Source organism: Opisthocomus hoazin, chromosome 9, assembly GCF_030867145.1.
Source record: "Opisthocomus hoazin isolate bOpiHoa1 chromosome 9, bOpiHoa1.hap1, whole genome shotgun sequence".
Lineage (NCBI taxonomy): Eukaryota > Metazoa > Chordata > Aves > Opisthocomiformes > Opisthocomidae > Opisthocomus > Opisthocomus hoazin.
Genome location: NC_134422.1, coordinates 8270991 through 8298349, shown reverse-complemented (window position 1 = coordinate 8298349; position 27359 = coordinate 8270991). Strand labels below are relative to the sequence as shown.

General features: G+C 40.3%; 1 protein-coding gene across 1 annotated transcript in view; it reads right to left on the bottom strand.

Moving 5' to 3' along the window:
• The window catches only part of TMEM163 (transmembrane protein 163), a 110423-nt gene that overhangs the window by 18692 nt on the left and 64372 nt on the right, over window positions 1–27359 (bottom strand). Inside the window, exons 3-5 of the mRNA XM_075429738.1 lie at window positions 26693–26736; window positions 25446–25537; window positions 4011–4107 (exon numbers count right to left, since the gene is read on the bottom strand). Coding sequence (XP_075285853.1) covers window positions 4011–4107; window positions 25446–25537; window positions 26693–26736 — 233 coding nt within the window. The remainder of the gene's footprint in view (window positions 1–4010; window positions 4108–25445; window positions 25538–26692; window positions 26737–27359) is intronic.

Here is a 27359-nt window from a genome sequence, read left to right as displayed (position 1 = left end):
TGGTAGTATTTTAATGAAAGCAACTGTTCTGAGATCCAGTTCAAGGACAACAGAATCTCTACATTAAAGATCTTGTAAATTCTTTCCAAGGAAATATCTTTCTTGCTACAAGCATATGAAGATCTGACAGATAAGTAACCAACGTCTCTAATGCACAACAAGAAATACAATGAACTTTGTTTTGTATAATTGATCCAGAAGGATTCAGAAGTGACTGACTACGCTTTTCAGATTTTAATCATAGCAGCTTACAATTACCAAGCAGATACTTAATTGCTTGATCTGTTTCATTTCTTAAATTAAACTTGTCCATATCATACTATTTTTTTCAAAACTTACACAAATTAAAATGAACTCATAAAAATTATAACCGCTCCCAGTCTTCAGTTCTGACAAAGTCACTGAAGTTTACCACAAATAAAGATGTAAAAAGAGACTTTATAGTTCTGAGAACGATGCAGTCAGTCATGTCGCTCTGTACTAACATTACATTAATCTTCAATCCCCCCCCAAACAGTAGAGCAATGTATTCCAAACCATTTCTGTCTCTGAGACTGACAATAGTATCTTTGTGTTCAGCATCTGAACACCAAGGGAAACATTTTCCAGCTGGTTTTTAGCTACATTATCTCCCCTAAAATTGAAGTCACACATCTAAAAATCTCACAAGAGGCTTTGAAAAGTACCCACATCTTCAACGACCTTTGCTTCAAAAAAGACTAATAAAGACGTAAACTGTACAAAAAACTCATGTGACTATGACTCACATGTGAAACTTACGTTGCAGCATACATCCTCTTAATCTGGTACAGAGCTCCTCGCCCTAGTTTTATACCAGTTTGGGACTTCAGTGGAGTTACACTACCTTTGGTCTCAATGTTCTGTTCTTGCTCATACCACTAGGATACTTCCCTGGCATCAGAGCAGCACACTGATATGAAATCTCGGTAATACAGGTATCACCATCAGAAAATATTTCACGTCACTATTGTTATACAGAATTGGTTACTTCACTGCTATGCAAAAACTCTTTAGCAGAAAATGCTGTTCTATTATTTTTCCATAGATGTCCATACATTCTAGCTAAAACACACAAGAAGAGAGTACATAAATTAGTTCAATTAGCAATTAGTTTATTGGTGGTCCAAGAAGTAGAAGACAGCACCCTAGATAAAAGAGTAGAGGCAGAAACTTCTCCACCTTACTGATTTAATTAGAGCAGATTTCCACTCTTCCAAGACGCTAATGATATTGCCTGGACAGCTGCAGATTAGCTGGGAACATACTCGATCAGCAAAGACCCAAACAACTGGGGAGAATGGCTGTTTCTGCTGAGACACAGAGCAGCGAGGGGAGCATTATACAAACAGAAAATCAGCATCAGATTCAGGCACAGCTAGAGCAACTGAAAAGGTCTCTGTCCTTTTGCCCCATCTATTTTTAATGTAGCGACTCTTAGGCATAATACCTCACTGGGCATGACTTGCAGCAGTAATGCTGTTCTCTCAGTCTCCCCATTTTTCAGTGTTGGTCTGAGTTTACACAGAGATATTCCGCCTGTCGTGCAACCCTTACTGAATCAGTTTCCTTAAGTGAGATGTACTGAAAGGCTTTGAAAGGAGAATGCTTGCCATGTCATTTAAGAGACACTGAACAGAAGTACCATCTTTTTTCATCCCTTGTTCTAACCTACTTTCAAGACAGAATTGCAAGGTATGAAAATCCTTTACATGTGTGCACGTGACTTTTACCCTGCCACTAGTCAGCCACAGTCCGTGCCCTGCCAGATACATCTTTCAAACTGTTGATAGTACTTGAGTGCCTAAATGAGTGAGAACAGTCAGCCCAGTGTCACAAGAACAAAATTATCTATTTATGCTGATACTGGGTTAAACATGAGCAGTGTCTACCCGAAGTTTTACCTACTTGGCAGAGTTTTAGCACACCAAAGTCTGAATCCAAGACAGTCTGTGACAAAAGGGATCTGTACGCATTATTCTTACAGGACACTGGAAATGTAATGGGATCTTCTCTTCAGGGATACCTTTCTGTAACTCTGATTTCATATTTTTTTCCCTGCTATAAATGGATTTCAAAAACTAAAAATGAGGAAGTACAATGTGTCTGCAAGTCATAAGTAACTTTGATGCTGCAAACAGGAGACATTTCTCTCCATGTAAGAAGCAGAGCCCTTACCTGTAGACAGTACCTGTAATGATGGAAGAGTGAGATATAGATCACACACCTTCTAAACTTTTGTTCCTACTGCTGGAATTATTAGGGCGTTTGCCCACAATTAATTAGATGGAGACATCCAAATTAATCTGATCTACACTACCAGAAATTCACCGAACCGGTGTTTTAATTATCACTGCAGCCTCCTTCTTACTTTACTTCTGCTTCACAGAGTCAAGACTATGTATTTCATTTTCTCACCAAACAGGAGTCGAACTGTAGCTGGATGCACTGTTTGGGTACAGCCAAGTTAAGCGGCTGTCCTTTAGCTGGCCATCACTGTAGGTTCTCCTCTCCTGCTTACCAGGAGGATCTCCTTCAGCCTTATTGGCACAATGGCATCCATGCTCACTCCCTAACCTAGTTCTGTCAAAATGTTTTGGTTGAGTTTAAGAACTGACTATAAAAAGTGTTTAAGCTAACCCAGATCATTTTGACAGAACCAGGCTGGTGAGAAACTACATGTGCTGTTATGCTGGCTGAGCTGAGGAGGCAGTAAATTATGAAGACTTGAAAAGAGGAAAGGTAAAATGCAAATAGAACATGAATCACCTGCAGCCAAACAGTGCACCTGGCTGCAATTCAGTAATGCACTAGTTCATGGGCTTTTGATACACTGCTCATCATTGCCCAAATTTTGTGAAACTACTGAAAATAAGTTTCTGTAGTTGCCCAGCTTCTTGGAAATTTCCGTGAGAGCACAGGACCTAGAAGGTCATCTGCACTGCTAACAGTGGGTAACAAGTTGAAATTCTATTTTGGCTTTTTTTCCAGCTCTGCCTCCATCTCCTGGTTGAAAGTGAGGAGTTTGGGTTTCTGTCTAGTGATGTGTTGAGAATGGCACTTGGCAGGGTGAAGCCCCGGTGAGAAAAAGTCTGCATGCCCTTACAAATAGACCAAACTTCATGAAGGTTGAATACAAAAGTCCAAGTCAGGTTGTATGTACAATAACTGAACTGAATCCTCATTTTGTTTGAGCACATTAGGAAGAATACTCTGGGAGTGGAACCACTGCCAGAGGGTACTCCCACTGAGTAGCTGCTTTGGATGAGTAGGGCTCAGGAAAGTTAATATTCAGTACTGAAAGGAAGCAAGCAGGACAGGACAGAGCAGAGCTGAGAGAAAGGCCGGTGGGGAGAGCTGCTCTACAGGCCAGGTATGGGCTGGCTTTCATAACAAAAAGAAAGCAGAGAGCAGGAGAAATGCCCTTTGTGATGCTCCATGGTGAGCCCATCGAAAAGCCAGCTCTTTCACCCAGCATGCTCCCCTCACCTGTTTCATTCCTGCTACTCTTACATGGTTCTGGAATTGGAGGCAAGAGCTGGAAAACAAAAAAATACAATCCAAAAACATGTTTTCCACATTAAAAATAAAGCACTGAAGCCACTGGAGTAATAAACTGTGGAAACATTTTCCTCATAACATTCTACTGCTTTCATTAAGCCTGGAGAGACTTCCTCTCTGTAAGTGAACTCCTACAGTCCTATATAAAAGCTTCAAGTGATTATGCTGAAAAAAATTGCCCCATAAAGGTAACCATGGAGAAAAAGAGATGGGGTCAAGCCTATAAAAACCCATAAAGAGTAGACTCCATCACGTAAGGAAAAAGTACTGCTTGAAGACTCAGACCAGTATGTGCAGCCAGGCAGGAAATGTACCTGCTACAGCTTCGACGAGGTCAGCGGGGCTTGCTGAAAGGAGACGCTGGCTTTTCTCAGTCTCACTGGCAGTGTAGGGGATAAAGAGAACATTTCATAGAACATGAGTCGCCTTACCACTTCTGGAAGCACCTTCTTCGCCAGATCATGGATGGCTTTGATCACAATACATATAGATGACAGGAGGAATATGACACCCAAGATAACACAAGCTCTGGGGAAAAAAGCAGACAAATAAAAAGAAATGTTAAGAACATATTTGGAGTTGTTAACTTTCTTATTGCTGAGGGATAACACACAACAGAATAGTAATAATAAAACAAAAAAATCTTAAGGAGCTAAAGATATGAGACTTGAATTAAAGAAGAGAATGAAAGTTCCTCTCCATTTCTTAAAACCTGCATTATACGTGAGAAGACAGGGCAGACCAGATGATGTTTCGGTGTGAGAAAGACATTTCTCTTCTGCTCCTGATGATTTATCACAGAGTCCTCTAGAGGTCTGTTTCTCTTTGTTTTGCTAGGATCTCACATTAGAAATAATCAAGGGAACTTCATTTGCTTTACCACACCAGGACAGACGTTTGGTAAATCTGGTCAGTAGCATAACAAAACCTGAAACATCTGTTTCATCCCTATATCTCCAAGAAAAAAAAAATTTAAGTGCAGATACTAAAAAAAAATCAGCAGGTTAGGTGCATCACTTCATAGGCTGTCCAAGAGTGTCTCAGTACCTCAATAAAGATCAGCGTCTCATCAGATTAGGTGCTGTGCAGAATTAGACTCTCTATTCCCGCTCTGCAGAGCTTACAACCCAGTCTTATAAAGAACAAGTCAATGGGTTAATGAAGAGGAGATAAAGTAACAAAGAATAACTAAGTTTTGTGTAGGACACAGGCACAATGAGGCCTACAATGCACATAACACAGAACTTCACTGTAAAAAAGAAAACTTGCTTTTGTTCAAATATACAGACCAATACTAGTCTGAGATGGAGTTCCTGTTGCCGTGAACGACTATGTAATGCTTTGATTTCCTCTACACAAGCAATAACAGCCAGTCTCTTACAGTATTGATAAATCCGTAACACCATTTTATTAATAGCTCTTCATATAAAAATCTATTACTATCGATAGCTCTTCATATGAAATTCTATTATTATAGATAGATATACAGTAAGCGCAAGTTTAATGTTTAAAGAATGAAATAATTAAGAAGTGATATCTATATGTATGGTTTTTTCTTCAAAAGTTGTATTTTCTTTGTTTGCTGTTCATCATTTGGTGCCTATCTGTTAGCTCAGTTTACGGATGCTGTAATTATTCCAGTAGCATGCCATTATTTTCAACAACTCAGACATCAGGCCATCTGGCGGTTGGCAGCACAGGTAACGTTGAGAATGGTAAATGGTAATATGGATGGCAGAAATGTTTATCTACCAAAAAGAACGAGTAAAATTGAAAACTGGAGGGTTTTCCCTTTTCCATTGCATAGTTTCAAGCAGGTTCCTGTTCTGCAATAGACTCTTTTCAGAGATTTTCAGTTTCACTCTGTCTGAATGGATCACCGCACAGAGATCTGCCCAGAGCCTCTTGATCTACTTTTGTCAAATTCAAAACTTTTCAGTACCACCTTTATGTATTAGCACTGCCGTAACCTAAGAAGCTTATGCTGCACAATCCTTCACAACAGATTCTCTGGCAATGATTATTTGATTTTTTTGGATGAGGTACAGATACATATAAAGTTCTGCTCATCTACCTGGGACAAATGCAGGCATTAGCTAAGTTGAACATGGAACCGGTCCACAAAAGCTGGCTGTGACAGGTTGACATAAGATACATACGCTTCATGCAAGAACATGCTGACATTTCATCTGAAAGCAACACTGGATGGCAAGCTCTTCTATTATTCCCAGCAGGCTTAAACCAATATAGCCACAAACCTTTGAGCTGGAAATGACAGAATAAACTTCCTTGTGCCAATATGCATTGTTGAATGCCAAGGGTACGGGAAAGAGAAGACCGCGGAGCATCACTTTCACTTAGCATATCTTCTACTCCCTGCACATATCTTCTGAGAAAGACTGGCAAACATTCCCTAAGGGCCTGACAGGAGCCTTGGTGGCACAAGTCCAGTGTGTCCAGCGAACCAGCACTAGCCTTGACCACTGGCTGGACATGGTGCTCACGTACATTGGAGAGTTTGGGGTTCTCTCCGTAAACTCTCCAACCACCCAAGCTAAACAGCACATATTTTGCATCTTTGCCTATGCCAGCAGGTAAGTAATGACTTCAGCAATGTTGACCTGCTTCTCTTATTCCCCATATCAGTTTTACTGTGTCAAAAGAATTCCCACACACCTACCTAACAAGAAACAGCTAAAAGTAAAGAGATAAAAGGAAGGTGTTAATAACAGTGACAAGGGTATTAATAGCAAATAGAAATGCAGTTTGAGGTTTGAATCAGCATTCAGTCATCATATTTAGCAAGCCTAGCTTCTCCTTTATAACCTGGCTTCTGGAATCCACAGCCACGCAAAATTCATGAGTAATGGCATAGTACTTCAAGTGCAAAAATACATGTTTCTTGTAGTCTTGAGCATATGAATTTATCTGCAAAACCACTAGAACAAAATACTGCATAGTGTCTTCTTTCAATCTCATTTGCCAGAAAAATAATTTCTATCTAGTCTGCAAATCATGCAAAATTCAGCTACAAATGCACAAAACAAGAAACCTCCAAAAATTAATCTGAAATTAACTGTAGTACATAATAAATAAATTGTAATTGGTTATTGTAAGCTTGCTGTATTTTCAAGCCATTAGACAACGAAAACTTTAATACAAGCCTGCTAACTTCCATCTGCTAACAATTACTCAACTGCTTTGTAACTAAATAGTGTTTCCAACTGCACACGAAGGCTGTTACTGCCAAGGTTGTTGGCAAATGCAATTTCATTAATAACATTCAATTAAATTAGATGAGCCAACTTGTTGCCTTTGTTGGCGTGGCGACCTGGTTCAGGAACGGCACGGCGACCAACCCCAGGCCGCTCGGGCCATCAGCTCGCAAACACCAATGTGGTGGACGGCAAATGGCGTTTATTGACGGGTAGCACAGTATTATATAGCTTAGGTTTACAGCGTCACTTCCGTCTGCTTACACCTATGGGCTAAACGCTACTGGTTATCAGGAGAGGAGGGGGGGGGCCTACCTTTCCGTACAGCACGACATCTTCCGACCGCCAGGCCCTAACTATCCACATTTCCCCCCTCCTTATGCTTAACTAAATAGGTTAATATAAAATATAAAAGTGTTAATACTTAACCTTAAGACTTAAACTTAATATCTGGCCAGACTTAACCTTACTTAACCTGAACTACAATTTAAAAAATGTAAATATTAAAATCTTACGATTACAAAGATAAGGTACCTTAGACAAATGCATTTGTAAATTAGCTAAAATATAATCTTAAAAATTCTATTGTTATTCTTATTCTTATTCTATATTGTACAGTAGTGTTAAAAAGTATATGCTATAAACTTGAATAGAAAACATAAGGCACAGTAAACAGGTAGAAGTTAACTTTTAGGGACGATTGAGGGTAACACTGGGTAGGTACATTTTTAAAGCAGTTGTTGGTGTTCTACGAACATGATGTTAACTTTCTCTAGCCGACTCTTGACGAATGACACTATCTTGTTCAGTATACAGGGTCCAAAAATTAGTGTCATTACGATCATCGCGATCGGCCCTATCAAGGTGGATATCAGGGTGGTTAACCATGGCGAATGGTTAAACCACGACTCAAACCATCCTTGTTGGGCTTCTTTGTCTCTTTTTCTTTTTTCTAGACCTTCTCTAAGTTTGGCCATGGTATCTCTGACTACTCCGGTGTGATCAGCATAAAAACAGCACTCTTCCCCTAATGCAGCGCAGAGGCCTCCCTGTCGCAAGAAAAGAATATCCATTCCCCTCCTATTTTGTAACACAACTTCTGATAGTGAGGAACTTCCAGGCTTGGACAGAACGTTTGCTGACTTGTCATCTTCTTTTGTCGTCAAGGTGTATGGGTTATGGGGGTGTCCGATGATCCGGTCCTGTGAACAAAAACTCACAGTTTTCATTAGTTTTACTCTGGCTAGTATGGTGCGAACAGCCACCTGGATCGGGGTTAGATGCTCTTCCTTCGCGACATGCTTAATCATGTCTGCGATACACGACCCCGCTGATAGTGATCGCAGGATTTCTTTGGTTGTCGAATTACACTGCTGATGTAAACATTCTGCTACGACTGGGCCTTTTGCCTCCACAGGCAAGGCTGATGAATCGACCGCTGCTTGGAGACGATCCACAAATGTTGTGAAACTCTCACTCTCACTTTGCTTAATTGTGGACCATGGCGATGGTTTGGCAATGACTTTAGAGGCTATGTGAATAGCTTCTCTGGCCGCACGAGTAGTTGTAATGACTTCATGGGCCCGCAGGCCCTGGGCTTGTGCCTGGGGAGTAATCATTGTGGGATCTGTGCCCATTAACCGCTGCAGGCTGGAGCCATGCAGTGGATGGTCTGCCCCAGTTACTTGGGCCAATTGCCTCGCACAGATGTCCTCCCGTTCTTGTTTAAAAACGATCATCCCTGCCCCGTCAAAGATCAATCTACAAGTTTGTTTTATATCGAACGGGAGCATATCGTCTCCCCCGAAGACACCATCTATGAGGGCGGAGACAATGGCAGAATTAAGGCCTTTATCTGCGATTGCCTTAACAATCGCTTGTATATCCTTAGGGTTTATCGGTGTGTGGACCCTCTGTCCCCCGTCCGTCACCCGGACCGGGAACGCTAGTGCGGCCGATGGGGTCCAGTCGGCGCACGTAATCTTTATTTTCCTCCAGTCCGTGAGAGGGATTTCTCCCCCTCGCGGTTTCTCTTTAATTTGGATGGGGATATTTTGGCTCTTGACTTTATTTATCTTTGTTTTCTTCTCTTCTAAACTTAAATTAGTTACGAGCCACTCATCCCCGCTAGTGTTTGACTCGGAGTCGGAACTCGACTGACTGGTTACTTCCGGTCTCCAGTACGTTTTTGCCGAGCTCTGGCCCCCTCCCCTATGGGCGGGCCGCTCCTCACCCCGGCCGGGCCCGCCCCGCCCTCTGCTCGGCGGGGTGCCCACCTCACAGGCGCATCTTTTGAAATGCACGCGCCGGTTGGCTCTCTGCCCCCCGCTGGCCCCCCTTTCCCCTTCTAGGTCGCTCCTACCGCTCCTCTCCCCCCTGTTCTCCTCCGCCTCCCCTTTGTGTGCGCTTGATAACTTTAGCGCTTCCTCCCTGTTATCACCAAAGGAATTTTCATCCCGCCTTTCCCCTTTGTGCTCGGTGCCATCTTGGGGCGCATAGGGCGGTGGTGTGGCCCAGACTTTATCAGACTCTGTTTCTTTCGCGGCGCCCCTAGCCTCCTCAGCTAACCCGCCCCAGAAGGATTTAGCTTGTTTCTCTCCCTCCGTAAGCGGATCGGGGTCCGGGAGTTGAGGGGACGTGTCACCCTCTTGCTGATTTTTAGGCTCAGCAGAACCGTTATCGTCTGGGGGGTGCGAAGTCTGTGTAGCTGCCCCGATTCCCAATTTTGGGGTAGCTAACAAACAGTTCTTTGCCGCCTTCCAGGTCTCCTGCTCTTGTATAGCTTTCTGCAGGGCCTGCACGACTTTCCCCCACGACTTAAGCTTTTTCCCACAACCCGAGGACATCGTTTCCTCGGCTAACGCTTTAGTGCACTTATCCCACACCTCAGGGTGGAGAATATCCACCGGCTGGTCAATGACCCCAATTTGCAAAAGCCTCGCAACTGCGAGCGTAAAATCTTTGGGCTTACAATCAATCCCCCACTGCTTATGTAATTGCAATACGACCTTCACAAGGGCTTCCATCCTCCTTGTTGGTCCGGGAGCGTCCTCCCCGCCGGGCTGGTCCCGCCGCTCCGGCCGCCGTTCACCCGACTCCAGGCGAGTCTTTCCCGGGTTTCGGCACCACTTGTTGCCTTTGTTGGCGTGGCGACCTGGTTCAGGAACGGCACGGCGACCAACCCCAGGCCGCTCGGGCCATCAGCTCGCAAACACCAATGTGGTGGACGGCAAATGGCGTTTATTGACGGGTAGCACAGTATTATATAGCTTAGGTTTACAGCGTCACTTCCGTCTGCTTACACCTATGGGCTAAACGCTACTGGTTATCAGGAGAGGAGGGGGGGGGGCCTACCTTTCCGTACAGCACGACATCTTCCGACCGCCAGGCCCTAACTATCCACACCAACTGCCATTTCTAAACAAGTTCAAGTCAGCTCAGAATTACCCATAAAAATTAATGGAAGAGGAGTTATACAGAAGTGAGATGTGACTGAAAACCTAGTGAAGATTTTACAGATACCCTGGGCTTGGAATCACCATAGGGTAATAAACGCTCCTCAATCTCCAGGTCCCCCATGATCACTGTCAGCAATTCAGACGCTCTGGTGATCCACCTAATGCCCTCACATTCCAGAACATTGCTATATTCTTGCCAAGACATGAGGGTACTCTCTGTCCAGTGACACCCACGATGAACATATCTCCACGAATCATATGCCACCAGTACCACTTACACCTCTGGAGATCCAGAACCTACTGGAGATCTTGTACTTACTTTACAACCTTTTGCCCGTCAGTTAGTGTGAGAGCTTCCCACTAAATATCTACTACATCATTAGAGATATAATTGATCTATAACACAAAATAATTGATCGCTACAGTTTTGATAGGCAACAGAAAAGATCTAATGAAGAATCCATAAATCTGAAGTCTACCTCAGTTCCATGTAATAAATTGCTTCTAAAAAGAAAGAGAAACAGAGACAATTTAATCAAACCATTTTAAAACATAATGCAAAACCATGATTTGATTTTCAGAAACGATAAGCTCTCTGCAATCTTTCAGCATGCAGTATAATTTAAAGAACAATAGACTAAATCAGAAAGGACAAGGTGAAGGCATCTCTCACATCCAGGCAATAATAAACTTTTTGGTCAACTAAAGCTCAGACTTCCATATGTTTTTTTCTTAGAGCAATGGCACTTGGAATGCAGAAGTAATTTAAACTATATCTTTAAGTTGACAGTAAAAGAAATTTAATATTTTGATTTTAACAGTGAAACCATCAAGTCTTCTTTAGTTTGCTGTAGGTCTTGGTAGCAGATCATGATCTGCCAATGGTACGTCTTGATGTGTTTTTGATGTAGTATTTCTATCTGAAAACCCATGAGATAATATAAAGTATAATTCATTATATTAAGAAATTAACTCACCAATTTTGTCAACTTTTCACTATACCTTTGTCACAGACGAAACATATTGTTAAATCAGTTGCACTGCAGCCTCAGGCACTGAGAATGAAATTATTTGGATTTTGAAAACTGCCAAAGACTTTATATGGCTTTTGAGCTTCAGTTACTGCTAGTTCACTTCTAGTGGAATTCAGAAACATGATTATGTCTAAATCCTAAAAACTAAACTCATGTCTCCAATCTAAAGCTTGGTTCTGGGTGTGCTACATCTTGACAATTTCCGACAGACATTCTTCTGAAAGCAGTACTAGAACCCATATACAACACATTTATATTTATACAAGCCTATAAATACCCACTGTGCTTTGCACCAATCCTGGATATTTGCACTCACACCCATCAAAATAAGATCCTTGTAACTGTATTACATGACTTACAGCTGCCACCTCATCTTTTCCATAACACATTCCCTGTACGGAGCTCTATAAAACACAATTCTTCATTTTGATAACAAATTCTCACTACTCATAAGGAAACCAGAAATGGAAATCTATCACTGTAAGCACCCCATAGTCTTTCCCTTAACCAAAAATTTGTAACTTTGCGTAAGTTAATGGCTTTTAAACAAGTAGCTATGAAACGTACTGAGATTCAGGGGGTTCCATCTCCACAAAATGTCAATTTTCAAGCTGCCATTACTAAGTTAACAATTTTTTCCTCTTTTTATCACAGAATTTTTATCACAAAAAGCTCCAACTATTCATTTGCATCAGCAAGCACAGCAAAATAACCTTCTAATTCATGGGTTTCTCCTTCATTCTGTCTTACATTTGTAATTATTTGTTACGATTCCCTACAGATAGTGATAAGACTAAAATTCTGTAATATTTCCATCATAGAACTAGAGACTAATATCATCCAGATGTCAATGGTGTTTAATCTTCAAGATAATAAATCAATTTTACCTTTAGCGTGGCTGTTGCCACACTGACTACTCTTTAGGTGAGTTGACCCATTCCAAAGGGAGTGCTCTTCCATGAAAGCAGCAGTCAGCCTGCAGATGTAGACTCTCAGCTACTTGTTTTGTAAGATTTTGTAAAAAATAAATAGAATCATAGAATGCTTTGGGTTGGTTGGGTCATCTAGCCCAACCCCCCCCTGCAGTGAGCAGGGACATCTTCAACTAGACCAGGTTGCTCAGAGCGCCGTGCAACCTGGCCTTGAATGTTTCTGGGGATGGGGCCTCCACTGCCTCTCTGGGCAACCTGTGCCAGTGCCTCACCACCCTCATTGTAAAAAAGTTCTGCCTTATACCCAGTTTAAATCTACCCTCCCTTAGTTTAAAACCATTACCCCTTGTCCTATTACAATAATAACGAAGTTACAAATACACCCCCAGTGACATACTCTGCTATGTACTACCGCAAAACAGATCTGGGGTGAGCTCCACAAGGGTAACTGATAACAGAATTTTCCTTATAGCAATTGACTGGTATAAAAGAGCTACTGCAAGAGGCTTCCCTTCTTCATTTTCACCCTGCTGTCTTTCTGGCAAATGGAATACAGTGACACAGTACCAACAAGGGTTCGTAATGAAGCTCTTGCTAATTACTCCTCTCAAGTCAATCTGCTCTCACCTGCAGCAAAGGTGATGCAGCAGAACTAAGGATTCAGAAAAAAATTAGTGATGCATGGAAATATAATCTGCCAAAATGTGTTAACTTTCTCTTAGCAGCTCACAAAGGCAGTTGTTTTTGGGGCAGTGGAGATGGAAAAGGGTCTCACACACTTGGTAGTATGTCTGTTACATTCTGGAACTGATTTTACCACCACACTTCAAGTTCATTAAAATAGTGCCTGAAATGTGATGACACCGTGTGCAATAAAACAAGATTGTCAGTAGCAGTCTACTTACTTCCTAGTTTTGTTAACATACGATACACTAAAATGCAATATTAAAAACCTAACCATCTTGTCAAATACTGCGCTATTCTCTTATCTTTTTTATTCATTGCTGTATCTCAGATTACCTGATCTTTTTTGATTACATGGCTTTATTTGAGTTTTTATTAGTTTTACCAGTGTAAAGAACCTTGCAGAACCATAGAACAGCCCAGGTTGGAAGGGACCTCAAAAAATCCAACCTTTCATAGGAAAGGGAGCCTAGATGAGACTATCTAGCACCCTGCCCAATCGCATCTTGAAAGTCGCTCATAATGGGGACTCTACCACATCCCTGGGGAGGTTATTGCAGTGATTGAACGTTCTCACTGTAAAAAATTCCTTTCTTGTATCAAGATTACTTATCTTATTCATTGAAAACATTGCTTGCCTTATTAATAGAAAACATTTCAATAATCTCAGGAGAGCTGCAAAGATAAATGTGACAGAGAACTGTGAGAAAAGACATCATAAACCACTAGCATTTGTATTAATATTCTTGAGGTAGAGACTACATTCTCACATTTGCAAAGCTGCCATCAAAACAAGCTTCAGTTCCTCATCTAATTCTATGGCAGCTACGATACTACAGATAAAAGATAACACTGCTAATTCCTACATACGATTCGTCACCTTCCGAGAGCCGGTTTACTCTAGTTTATTTTAATTCTGTATTCTCTTGGTTATTAAGAATCTTACATGATCTATTTTTCTAAAAGAAATGAGTTTTCCACCATAGGAATAGTGGAACAGTTTGCCCACAGAGGTTGCGGAGTCTCCATCCTTGGATGTTTTCAAGACCTGACTCGATAAAGTTCTGAGTAACCTATTCTGATCTCACAGCTGACTCTGCTTTGAGTAGAAGCCTGGGCTAGAGACCTCCTGAGGCCCCTTCCAACCTGAATTATCCTCGGATCCTATGAATTTTTATTCATTAAATCTTTATCTCTGCAGGCTCTGTCAAGATCTTTCAGCACTAGTGGCTCCCAATAGCACACAGAAAAGGAAATGTTAAAATCTCTACAGGCTGTTTTCATGGCTGGAGTGAAGAGGTAGTGTTAAAACTATTACTTTGCAAGGAACTGCAACTTAGCATTAAGATGAGCTAGAGGCCAAGAAGAGCAATACGAACTCTAAGCCCAAGAGTAATGTAAGCCTTTTCAGCAAAGCTGAGCAAGTCAGTTTTATGATGGATAACGATGTTAATCTCTGAATAAACCCACTAATGAAACCTCTGGAGCTTAAGTAAGAACAAATTTAAATGATAAAGTAATTAATTTAACAAAAAATAGAAAAGTGCTAATTCCTGTTTCCCTATGATTTGAAAGGATTTTTGTATTAGTGGGTGACAACAAATATCACGTACGGAATCATTCAGGGGAAGTCATATGGCACAACACACAAAGCAAAAACCTCTTGGGCAATGGCCATGTCAGGAGTTCGCAATGTATTTTTGAGCATACAGTATTCATTCACTTTCTAATTCTGTATCTCTATATACATTTTTCTCAACTGTCTTCTGTGTCTAGCCACATGACAGGAACCCTTTCGTACCTCTTTGCTTTGCCAGTAGTCTTGTTTTAGTTCTTTCTTCCCACAACCAAATACAAACTACAGTCTGTGAATGCTCCATCATCAGTAACTTGGACCTTTCAATAATCTGCACCACATTTCTTCTAGAAGAGAGCCAGTCAGCCAGTTTAAACAAAGCTAGGTCTACTTTCATTTAATATTCGTATTATGGCAGCTCTTACAGTCTGATTACAGTAGCCAGGTATAAAATTCCAGTCACAGCCAGCCCAAGATATCTCAAGCTCAGGCAAAATTGAATGCTAATACTCAAAGGGTAAGAATCAGGCCGAAAAAGCTTGATTTTTCGGTCAGCAACAAATGATTTTCTATGTCAAACCAGCGGGTTCTGGCCGATGGGGATGAAGTGGAGCATGATAGAGAAAATGGAAGAGGACTCGGAACTAAGACAGTGGACTTAGTGGAATACAGAAAGGCAAAAAGTCAGAGGACTTTTCATAAAGAAGGGGCTGAAAGTGTTTGTTCTGGTTTGAAGTCATTTGGGGCGCCAAGGGATGGCTTGGGGATGTTACAGATGTAGGCTTCTCTTTGCTTTCTCTTCCCTTAATTTCAACAGCAGCCCATGTCCTTTCAAGACCCACAGCTTTTCTTCTCCTCTCAGCTGCCTTCCCCTCCACAGCAGCCTGTGTTTGCTACCTACACATCCTAATCTTCTGACACACAAGTGAGGAACAGGAGGAACTGAGCAAGGACCATTCCTGCCACCAAGGAAGAGTGTGTAAAGAAGCAGGGTAGAGGCCGAAGCAGCCGTGCTAGGAGTGTCTGCCTGCACAGCAATAGCCACCCTGCACACACCCCAGAGTCAGCAGGGGCAGCTGATGGCGAAATATCTACATCTGGCTACTGTATCTCTATGGCAGACCAGCCTACTGCACCCTGCACCACAAGCACAGCTCTGCTGCCCGTTATTTCAAAAAGAGGCATTAAAATTACAATGCAGCTGTTCACTAATATTTGTTCCTTGCTATCCATCCAGTTGAGATAATTCTAGCTACATTTTTCATTAGGGTGTCATCCAGAACTGTGAAGACTGTAAAATCTGCCTCTTAAAACCATTAAAGGGCTTACTCTAAAACGAACAACTACAAGCCACTCTGGCATGTTACTGTAACAGGCAAAAGATGCAGTATCAGCCTAAGTCTTGAGATTCCTGCTTCTTTGTTATGCTCTGCTGCTAATCTTAAGCTTCTTTGTGTCTCATTAGACAGTTATATTGCTCGTTTATGTTTGTGGTGTAGCTGATCTAATATCAGGTTTAGTTACTGAGGAGGTCTTGAACACCGAACTGTTCGGAATCTTCAGAGTATTTACAAGCTGTATTTACAGCCTGTTGCTGGGTGAAGAGGGAATAGAGTCACTTTAGAAGGAATGAAGTGGGCTCACTGCTCAGCATACATTTTCCATAATCCACCTAAAACTGCCAGAATCCAGATCAGCACCATTAGAGCTACTCCTTTTTCTCACCATAAAAAAAAGAAAAATGAGAAAACCCCACAACAGATTACAAAACAAAGAGAGTTCAAGTAATAGTCCAAAATATCATTGAAAGCCGATTTCTCAATTACATATTAAAAAAAGCATGTTACCACATGGTCTAACCTCTGCTTAAAGAACATGCAGGGGAAATGCTGTTTGTGCCTGAGATTCAGATTAGCCATGCTAGGGATCCATTTCATGCTGAAAATGTTATAGGCCTTCTAAAACTTCTATTATCCTTGGGAGTTCAACTAGTCACTGTGGAACAGGTCATTTAGAATCACGCGGCTGAACTGGGGCAATAGTTCCATAAATAATTTGATTCCTCAGGTATTAAATATCTGTCAATAAAAGCTAACAGACATTTCTACAACTTGGAGATTTTGAAGATGCTTACAACCTTTTTCCTAGCTCCTGGTCGGCACAGACTGTACAACTGCACTTAAAGTACACCTGCCTTATAACTACCCTCCTGGCCTGGGAAGAGCTGGTCACTGCTCCGAGCCTCATAGCAGGTAATTGGAGATTCTGTCATTCCTCTGAGGTTTGAAATTACAGCCTTTTGAGAATTTCTGTAATGCCTCTTTTTATTTTATCAAATTCCAGTACAAAACAACCCCATATATCTGATTTTTTTTTAATATATACGTATATGTGTGTGAATACTAGGCAATACATACAAATACCGCCTAGTCAACTACCAGTGAAGTAAAAGGAAAGGTTTTCGTAAATTAAATAGATTTTGGATCTAGCACCAGTCAAATCATTGCCAAGTCTACAGATGCCACACTTTTAGAAACAGATTTTAGAATGTATAAATATATACATTTGCTATTTCATATTTAATATAAATTCTACGTGTGAGGATTTTGTGTGTGTGCGGGCATAAATGTATGTATACATGCACTTCTGCCTGGATAAGAGCAAAGTTTATGATTGCTTCATTTATGTTTGAACATGGGATAATGGATTTATGAAGAAATGATGTGGTTTAATGTCAGCCTAATGAAGCACCTCTAAAACTTGTACACTGTACCTACATGCAGTATTTTGGCTAAATATTTCAGAAGAAAGAATGGTTTACAAATTTTCAGTGTGATTAAAAAGAAACCGTATTTCTCCTCCTGTAAAGCAGATATCCAAGCACAGCTGAACACATACTTTGCAAACTCTGCACTGTGCTCCACTGGGTAGTAGAGACATTCGTGTGCCACGTGAGGACCAACTCATGGCGACTGAGAACTAAACAAGAGCTGCAGAGGTAGGTTCTGAGCTACTTGCAGTTTGTAGGCTATCTCCATGCATTTGACATTTTTCCAGATCAGTTAGCTATTCCATTCACTCATCACAAAAGAGTTTTTCCTGCAGCCACCAAGGTTTGCCCTGAACTGTGGGTAGGTGTAGATTTTGCCATCTGTGCTTCAAGTCTTTTTCGTATGTATGGCATAGATAAAATTACCCACAGTTTTTTTTCAATGTGACTGATATGTTGGGTCTGAATTGAGAGGATTATTTTCATTCAACACTACCTAAATAGACAGTGCTCATTTAGTCATGTGAAGCAGTACAGCAAAGCCAATTCACACATGAAAATTTAAATACAGTACTAATACTGAAAATTAGCATTTTTTAATTCTGTGACCCAAGAGAGAATACACTCTGCAGCCATAAAATCAGTACGGTCCCTTATTTGAATCTGAGGAAAAGAAAGAAGAGCCAGACCTAACCTAGCAGTATGACAGCCATTTTGTCCCACTAAAGGTGGTTTCTAATTCTTTTAAGTTTTAGGTGCAAGAGTAGGATATGTCACGGTCCCCATATTCCATGCCTAAATGTAATAGACATATATGCAATACAACTTCAGTAAGGCTCCTCATGACCAAACCCTGGGGTAAATATTCTCAAGTGGTGTCATCTGAATATAAGCAACAGAGAAAAAGAGGTTTTGATCACTTTGGAAGGAGAGGCTCACTCTGTCTTAGGGTCCCAACTGTCATCACATTTTCTCAGTAGGAAAGAAGGCTTTCCACCAACGCCCCACATGTACCCAGCAGCCCCACAGACATGCCCACTTCCTTTACCAGCAGACATGGCTCCACAGGAGGTGGCCATGGTGATGGCAATATACAGAATCGGCACAAGGTAGGAATCAAGTAGTAAAGGGCAATTCCAATGATCATCCTCAAAGCCAAAATCACTGGTGGGATGAAAGCCTCTGGAGTACTCTGGATTAGGCCATAAGAGACCGGACAAGAGACTATAGAGCAAAAGCAGATCTTCAATTCAAAGAGGCAATGTAGTGCAAAGCAGTAAGGTATCATTTCATCAAGCCATACAGCACTTTTCCCTAGCAGCTGAAGAAGGATACCACATACATATCTGATTTCCCCTGTCTTCCAAAAATGAATTGCACCAGAAAGTAAAGAGCAGGAGGACAAGGTGTCAAAGGCATATTTGTCCATAAGATACCCATGCTGACAAAGAGAACACCACAACAAAGGGCACTTCCCTCAGGTATGTTCAGTTCCAAGTGGGTGTCTACTTGCTGTACACAGAGTCGTAGAGATGATTTTATTGTTACTGTTTACTTAAGTCTAAATTCCAGAGACAAGGTAACTAAGCAACTGGTAAGGGTTTCTAATCACTTCACTAGGCTTCTCCAAAGGTCACATGTCTAAGAAGATGTAAGGTTATAAAAGAAAAACTGTTTGAAGCTGTATCCTTCTGCTTGATAAACATCTACAGATTCATGGCAGTATTTGAAACACTAATATACCTACTTGCTGCACTGCCCCATTTACCTGAAGATATTATGATCGAAAACTGAACGCAAGGCATTTTCTGTGAAAAGGTAACTGACAGGCAGTATGCACCCAGGAGGCCACCAAGCAACCAAGAAAAGGGATTGGTAAAGTGGCAATTGTCATTGGGTATTCTAAAAAGACTGTTGATAGTTTTAATATGCTTCATGAAAGGTTTTTAAATATCCTAATTCCTACATCATACTGTAACACAGCCGTTTCACCCTAGTGCAAGAAGTCCTAGGAAAGGGTCCGAATATCCTTGTTCCCTTCCTTCCTCTCTTCTTTACACATCCCTATGTAATGGATAAGCCACATGTACAGATATTCACATAGTGGATTCCTAGAGTTCTCTGACAACCGAAAACCCCAGTGAACCATCAGGTTCTGCTTCCATCAGACAGAAAAAAAGGCACAACAATGCTGAGCGTTTATAAACTGAAGAGATATATACACATGTGGGTGTATATATACACACACACACAGAGCTTAGAAATCAGATATACATCTTTAACAGCGAACACAATTAAATATAGGGATAGGTTTCTTATTTGCTCTGTCCCTGAGGAGCAGCCAAATATCTTTCTTAGAGATTGCTTTTAGCTCAAAACAAATTAGAAATTCTTGGATTAAGCTCTTCGAGTTGTGCTCTTCTGGATGTCAAAATAGATGAGAATACCAGTTCATTCTCCCCATAATTTAAGAACCTATTAAGAATCAGTTCCTCAGGGCAGGCATTTTTCACTTCGCCAGTGGGTTCAGCACTAGGATCGTATCAAATCCAGCTGCCACAGCTGAGGTATAATGTATGGAGATGAAAGTTAAGTTACTGACACATAGCAAAGATTTTAGACAATGTCTAACTGCAAAGCTGCAAAGACTGCAAGACCTTCCCAATTCTTGATGCTCTTTTTTTAAACCTAGCATAAGGTGAGAAAAGATATGTAAAATAAATACAGAAATAGAGATAAGTGAAGCACCTACTGTTCCAGGTAAAGTGTTGTCTTACCCACAAAGAAAGAGCACTCCAGAATCATACGCTGCCCCACCGAGGACAGCAATGACTATTTTCTCCTGGCAAAAAGCGTTCTCAGCAGCAGGTGAAGGTGTGACAGATATCTGCACCCTTGTCTGCCGCAAAGTAATTCTTCTTTTAATACTACTGACCATGCTATGGACGACAATTTCACCAATATAAGGAAAAAAAAAAATGTAATGAATGCAGATCTGTCATGTCATGGCAACATAGAGCACCACGAGTTCATTAGAAATTATTTCCCCAAGATGCAGTTTAATTTTCTTATTACAGTAATAAAGGAAAGAATAGCTGGAGTCTGACATATGCAATTATAAAAAAAAGACCAAACAGTGAAAGAATTGTGAGCTTTCTGCTCTTGACTTTATCCAGCATGCTCATTATGAGTGACATTTCCTATTTACTCTGGCACTGGGTTAAGAAAGATGTTGACAGACTGGTTCTTGGGAAGCACAGAATTTAACTTGGTACCATCAACAAAACAATATATAGTAAACACCAGCTGCAGCTGTCAAGAATCACTATGTTAAATATGCTGCACAGAGTTAGTTTTTGCAATACCAAATATACAAGCCCAAACAAAGTCCGTTAGCCAACAAACACCCAGGAGCAATGGATCCTGTGGGCATAAGCAGATGCTCAGTCCTGCACAGGACTGTACACAAATGCAGGATGGTAGCTCTGCAGTGTAACAATAGGGATATTGCTCTACAGCCTAAGAAGTTGCAGTATTCCATTTGACCTGAGCAGACTGCCAAATTTATTAACTTGCCATGAGCAAAGTCTTGTTTTCCTGAGCAGGAGGAATCAAACAAGAGATGCTTCCTTTGTTCATAGTTTCGAGATTTTTCCAACCAACTACACATAAAAGCTCAGTCTTTTACAGCTTTTTCACAAGGCTGTGTGCCCGAAGTTTGTTACTATGCTTTCTTGATCTTCCTTTTTTAGTGGTATTTCTCACTTTCTCCTCCTCACACACAGTTCCAGCACTCCAATCCAAATCCTTCATCCCTGAATTTATCAGATCAAAGAGCTGCCCTTTGGCTGTATAGCTAGTTACTAGTTCAACCTCTCCTGAGACATTTTTCCAGGTCCCTAATGCACCAGCCTTCTATTAAGAAATTTCTTCTACTGCTATTTACTGGCTTTATTTATGCACACAAAAAACCACTCTTACCACATCAATTACAATAAATTTCTTCCTTCAACAGAATTTAGACTTGCTTCAGCAGCCCAGGAAGCTATTATGTTGCTAAAGATTTACTAAAGGGTAGAATATCCAGGAATATTTGTACCGTGGTTATGAAAAGCAGGAAGAGGGATGATTCAGATTTCTTTGAGTGTCTGGAGTGGCTCAGTGACCGTTCAATGTTCAAATCACAGAACAGAAGACTGGATTCAGACCTTTAACCTGGCAACCTGCTCCACTCAACCCTGCTTTGAGCAGGGGTTTAGACTGATGACTTCTGAAGGTGCCTCCCAACCCCAGCCATTCTACAGCACAGCACATAACTCTTACCATGAAGTAATAAGCTGTACCTGGACCAAAGTGCACAGGTAGTGGCTCTGCTATATTTTTATAGTCTCTGGATTATCACCTACATCAGGGTATGTTCTTTCCTCTTAGCAAGAAAAATAGGGAATTGCAAGAATTTTATTTTGGTTGTAAGTTTTCATCTTTTGTTGATATTCAGAATTAATTCCTTGAGTTATTTCAGCACTCTTCTTTCTTGGATTTCTTGATCATTGCTTTGTTGATGATTTATTCAGCACCTCTGAGTTTCCTGCATGTTAACTTGAAACTCAGCAGATCACGCTGACGGAATCAAGCACTCATGAACTATGTACTCTGATTCTCCAGTTATCTGTATCCCAATTTTTGCATTTCCTCAACACCTACAATTCTTTCAATCACTCCTCTAAAATACATGAAAATGTGGTAGCCTCTTATATCTGACTGCCAAAACATAAAGATGGTGAAGTGTGAAACTATCCAAGAAGCACCAGTAACAAACACATCAAATATTCATCCCACTCCTACACACTCTCTCATTAATGAGCCAGCTAGGCAGAATCAAGCAGTGTCTCATATGGCTTACAATCTCACAGTGGTTTATACCTGATCTTGGTGAATAGTAATTATATTTCCAAAGCCACTTGGTATATTTAAAGATAAAGCATAAAAATTTAATCATAATTTCTTTATAATTTAAGACGTACCTTTATCATAACCAGAAATCTTTTTTCACAATGACTTCAGAAAAATTCTCATCAGCAAAAGACTTGAAATGCCCATCAGATTTGCCTTCTGAGGCCATCAATGTCAAAGAATTTTCAAGAAGGGCAAATCGCAAAGGTAAGTTAAAATATATTTTGCAGTTACTCCATGTGAACCACCATGACAATCAACAAAGATGTACATTGTATAACTTCGGTCACATGTACACTCAGAAAGTACCTTCTCATCTTGCCCCAGAAAATGAGAGAAATCAAACAAACTACTGAAAATGAAATCCATTAAACTGAGTTAAACTCAGCAAGACAAATTTCTGTGATAGTTTCAGCACTACAATTCCCCTGAAGTCAAACGCAAATGCATTGGTTCAGCTTAGCAGAACTTGGCACAACAAGCAGTTTTGTACCGTTCATCCGGAGTACCAGCCCATGAAGTGTTGCGTCTCTAACTTACATATGGCTACATTTTAAGTAAGATTTCACAGTTCTTTTACGTCTTAGCATTTTATTCTAAGTATTTCATTCATAGCACATCATGAGTCAGGCCATATTCTTTGGGTCTTTTTCCAGGGTTTTGTTTTCTCTCTATATTTACCTTCTCTCTCAATGACGTCCAACAGTTAGGATTGGATCTAATGTTGCCCTCCCATGGGAGGCTTTCCACTGATTTCCACAGATTTTGGATCAACTGCTTGCTGTCAGGTGTATGAAACAGGAAATTTTATAAATTTGCAATACATAATTAATTGGCAATTCCACTTGGCTTTTGCCAAGGAGCTCAAGTTATTTTCAGATATGTTAGGATACACAGACAAAAGTAATATTTAGATCAATGAAAGACAGACCTATAAATAAAGAACTAAACTGAAGTTACTCTGGCACACCTTACGCTGGTAGACAGTATTGACACTTTTACAGAAGCACAGAGTTTTGCACAGGCTCCTTCACTAAGGCAAAGTACGGCTAGGCACACAGAAAGAGGAAGAACCTACAGCGTGACATAAGCACCTACATGAATTTGCACCGAACTGTCCAGGGGTCTGAGAGCAGACTTCCCCACTGAGGCACTGGTACACAGAAAACAAGGACTGTGAAAGGCCAGGTGTAGTTATAGGCACATATGACACAAAGATTATTTACAAGGTAAGTAAGCAGCCAGAAGGAGTCATGCAACATTTTCCCAGAGTAGAGGAAAAATAATTATATGCAGCCTTCCAAGCAAGAGATTGATTAAACACAACAGGAAATTAGAAATGTGTCTCCCTCAAAAATCTGACACAGTAAGAATTGCCTTAAGAGAAACAACCAGCTCTTTGCTTGTCAGTACTGTGATGATTCTCCTGTCAATTCTAGAAATGGAGGGATAACCAAACTGCCTACCCAGTGATTCATATTCCAAGCATATGGTAACCTGCTTTCACTCAGTACTGATCTCATCATGTAACCTTAGCTGTCTTCAACCAGAGGGCACGACAAGTAATTCCTTGACTTAATTTAGCCTTGTGTAAAGCAGAGGGATGATATGAAAGGAAATTAAAAATGAGCATAAAAAGCAGGAAAGTAGGTTTGCTGCTTTGCTTGTTCACTTCACTGGCTTAGCCATAGGGATATGTTGATTCTTCTTTTGTATTGGGATTTATTTTCTCTATAAAGTACTTTACAAGGTTCACTTGAAAAAGCTCAACAGAAGGAGATCTCAAAAATATGCTAATTGAATGTTGACAGGAGTCTCTGTGGACGCCCACAAAAGCAAGATACTCAGGAAATGTCTGTTAAGATCTCCAAATTTGTGCAGGAAGACTAATTTTAATCACATATTTCTGAATTTATTTTTATGAATCAATGCTGCATCAATCTTCAATGGCCTTTTATTCCAAACTGTTATGTATGGAGCCCTGCCAGAAAGGAACTCACAGTGCTGGCAAGCTGTTGCACGAGCCTGAGTTAATGCACGTAAAAATACTGCTTACTGTTGTCTTCATTTTTAGGAAAGGACTACGAAGGTAAGTAAGTTATAGTCCCCTCTGTGTTACTTTTTGTTTACTTGATCCTACCAGTTATGTAAAAGCTCAGTTACATCAGGCTTCTCTTCTCCTAGAAAGGACTTCATTAGAGGTGCTTCAGAACAAAAACTACCTTGTCGCCCCTGCATCGTAAAATTGCAGTTCATTCCAGGGGATAGCTGAACTATCTCTTCAAACAACCCAGATGGGATACTGCTAGCAACAGCAGCACAGAACAAAACCAAAGCAAGTAAATGTACTGCAATTCTCTGCCTAGATGTACCCAACATTTGAGTAGGAGGTTAAAGTCTTCTTCACGCACTAGCTGTAACAATTCTTGAACCATTCTCCACCTGATCTTCTCAACTACCACCTGCATTGCCAACAGAGATGCTGCAAAATGCACAATGACACAGAATATAATTTCCACTGTGATTAATAACACACTGCAAATTAAAGACTTTTTTCCATGGGATCTATATAGCAAGCATTAAATATGGTTACTTTGCAAGCATATACTTTTTCCACAATGAAGACATGCAAGTATTGATTTACTTACAAAACCAGCAATAGTTCTGTAATAAAAAGGGTGTGTCTATATCTCTCTTTGTGCAGCAGTTACAATAAACTGTGTCACCCTACTACCATATCACTAATACAGGTTCAATCTTATCAGACATTCTGTAATCTCAACTTTCTAATAATATTGCTAGCAGTTAAAGTGAATTACCTTTAAAGAGAAGGGGTTCATATTCCAATCTTGTTAAGGGAAGCACAAATATAATACAAGCATTAACTTTTAAACCATGCTCTAGTAAGAATAACGGAGTAAGATGCAAAATAAAATATTTACAAAACCATTACAGATTACAAATATATTTCATTTGATACAGATGCTGCAAGGGAAAAAAAAAAGTGCAAAGCCCTAACAATTACTATCTTGGCTAAAAAGAAGCCAAAAATCACAATCACATGGACGTTTGCCTAAGGAAAGGCTGCATGTTTGGGACCAAACAGTAATTTGGCAGAAGAAAAGAATACTTGCTGACATGACAAAATGTTTTTTGTAAAAGCTCTGGAATCTGTAGCATCACAGCTTGACAGAAAAAGCTCTTCAGGCCTCTACGAAAGCCGAAAGAAATTAAGTGTACTTACATGTACTCCCTGTGTGCAGAATGCACAGCAGCTGCGTTGCTGTAACGCCACAAAACTATCGCTGATGACAAAACATCCAGGGTAGCATCAAACTGAAAGAGATACAGAGTCAATTGTTTTGTGGGCCATTAAATGTGCCCTGTACTTACAGTAATGCATTTACTATCCTGCTGCACAGGCATAAAGCAGCTTCAAATAAATCATTTTAATGAAAGCAGAATTTAAATTTATTAAATTGATCTTCACATTTTTGCCATGTAGTATTGCATAATAATACACTTCAGAGCTCAGGAAGTCAATCAAGGGATTTAAAACTTTTTATTTGTAATCCATCAGCTGTGGAGAAGTTAAGGGAAAAAAAAAACCCACCACAATCTACCATTGTGGCACCACAGGAGTTAAAATACTAATATGATTCTTATGCAGAGAATCAAAAAAAAAAAAAACTTTTTGAAAATGCCTGTCAAGCATTCATTTTTCCTGCAACGTCACTAATTTTCTGCAATAGAAGAGTTTGTTTCAATCCAAGCAAATGTTAACCTTTTTTCAAAATCCCATTGTACACAGATTTCTTATTATTCTGTATCATCAGCAAAATTGCCATGTTTGCACTTCCAGTTAATGAAGACGTGATATCAGGTAACACCAAAAATCAGGCTTGTCCCACTGTGAGAACTTTCATCCTTAAGTCAAACTTTCCACGGAGTCAATCTAACCTTCAATTTTGAAGGCAAAAGACAAATCATTTGAAATGAGTCATTTTGCTTATTGTTAGGAATTTTTTGCTCTGCCACTAATCAGGAAGGTCATGGCAACTAGTAGAGAGGAAAGCTGTCACCCCAAAGTCAACAGGAGTTTTACAACAGACTTCAGTGGGAAAAGGGTCAAGCAAAATTCAGAAGGGAACTTCAGCATTTCGCTCAAAAATGGAACTGATTAAGCTGAGAGATTTTGTAGAAGAAAACTGTATCTGGTGGATAATATCTACCAATGATTAGATATGAGTATTGACATTAATTCCAACATAAGACTGAATAGCCAGAAACCGAAACACTATAATGAAAGTATCTTTATTATCCTTTCCAAGATATGACTTCAACAATTTTTTTTTTCTAACCCATCATTGACTTTGCACTCTGTATTGACTTGCCATGAACTTACAATATGAAAATATACACTATTTCATGTTCAGAAAAAAATCATGAAAACAAAATGGTGGAGAATAGTTAAATTGCATCTCTACTTACAGCAAATCCAAATGATGATGCGCTGTATCTCATTACGGAGACAGCTAAAGGAAAGAAAATATTCTTTAGAACCACTTTACATCTTTTTTGTATCCTTTCTTCTTCTCCTGTGAGAGACAGCTACAAAACTAGTTTCAACACGAGCTTAGTTTCACCCTTTTCCCACTAGAACAACCTGACTGACACTCTAAGAAGTCTACAAGGGCTCGTGCTGCAGGAAATGGACAGGTCACTTGAGAGATGCTTTTCTTTCTTCCAAAACCGTAATGGGGCAGACCTTAGTATAGCATACAGAAACAGTCAGTTCATGAAACATGCTGCATTTCAGATGCAGTTTTGAGTCAAAATGTGTTGAAACCACAATTTCAAACTCTTGGAGAACTTTACATGTGTCAAAGTGCTCCTTGCTCCAGCTAGGCACAGAAGTCCACCTGAACTGGTTGACAGAAGACTATGCAGGCCCATCCAGACTTCTCGGCTGCCACCTTTTTGGCCAAAAGCCTAAGGGTAGTTCACACAGCACCAAGAAATGCTTCAAATTCCATCAGAGCAGTGATTTCCAATGGAAAAGACAGTAGCAGGAAAAATTCTGACCAGCTCTGATTTTGACTGCATACTGCTTCTAAAAAATAAACAAGACTTTATAAATTGGCTAACATCTAGAAAA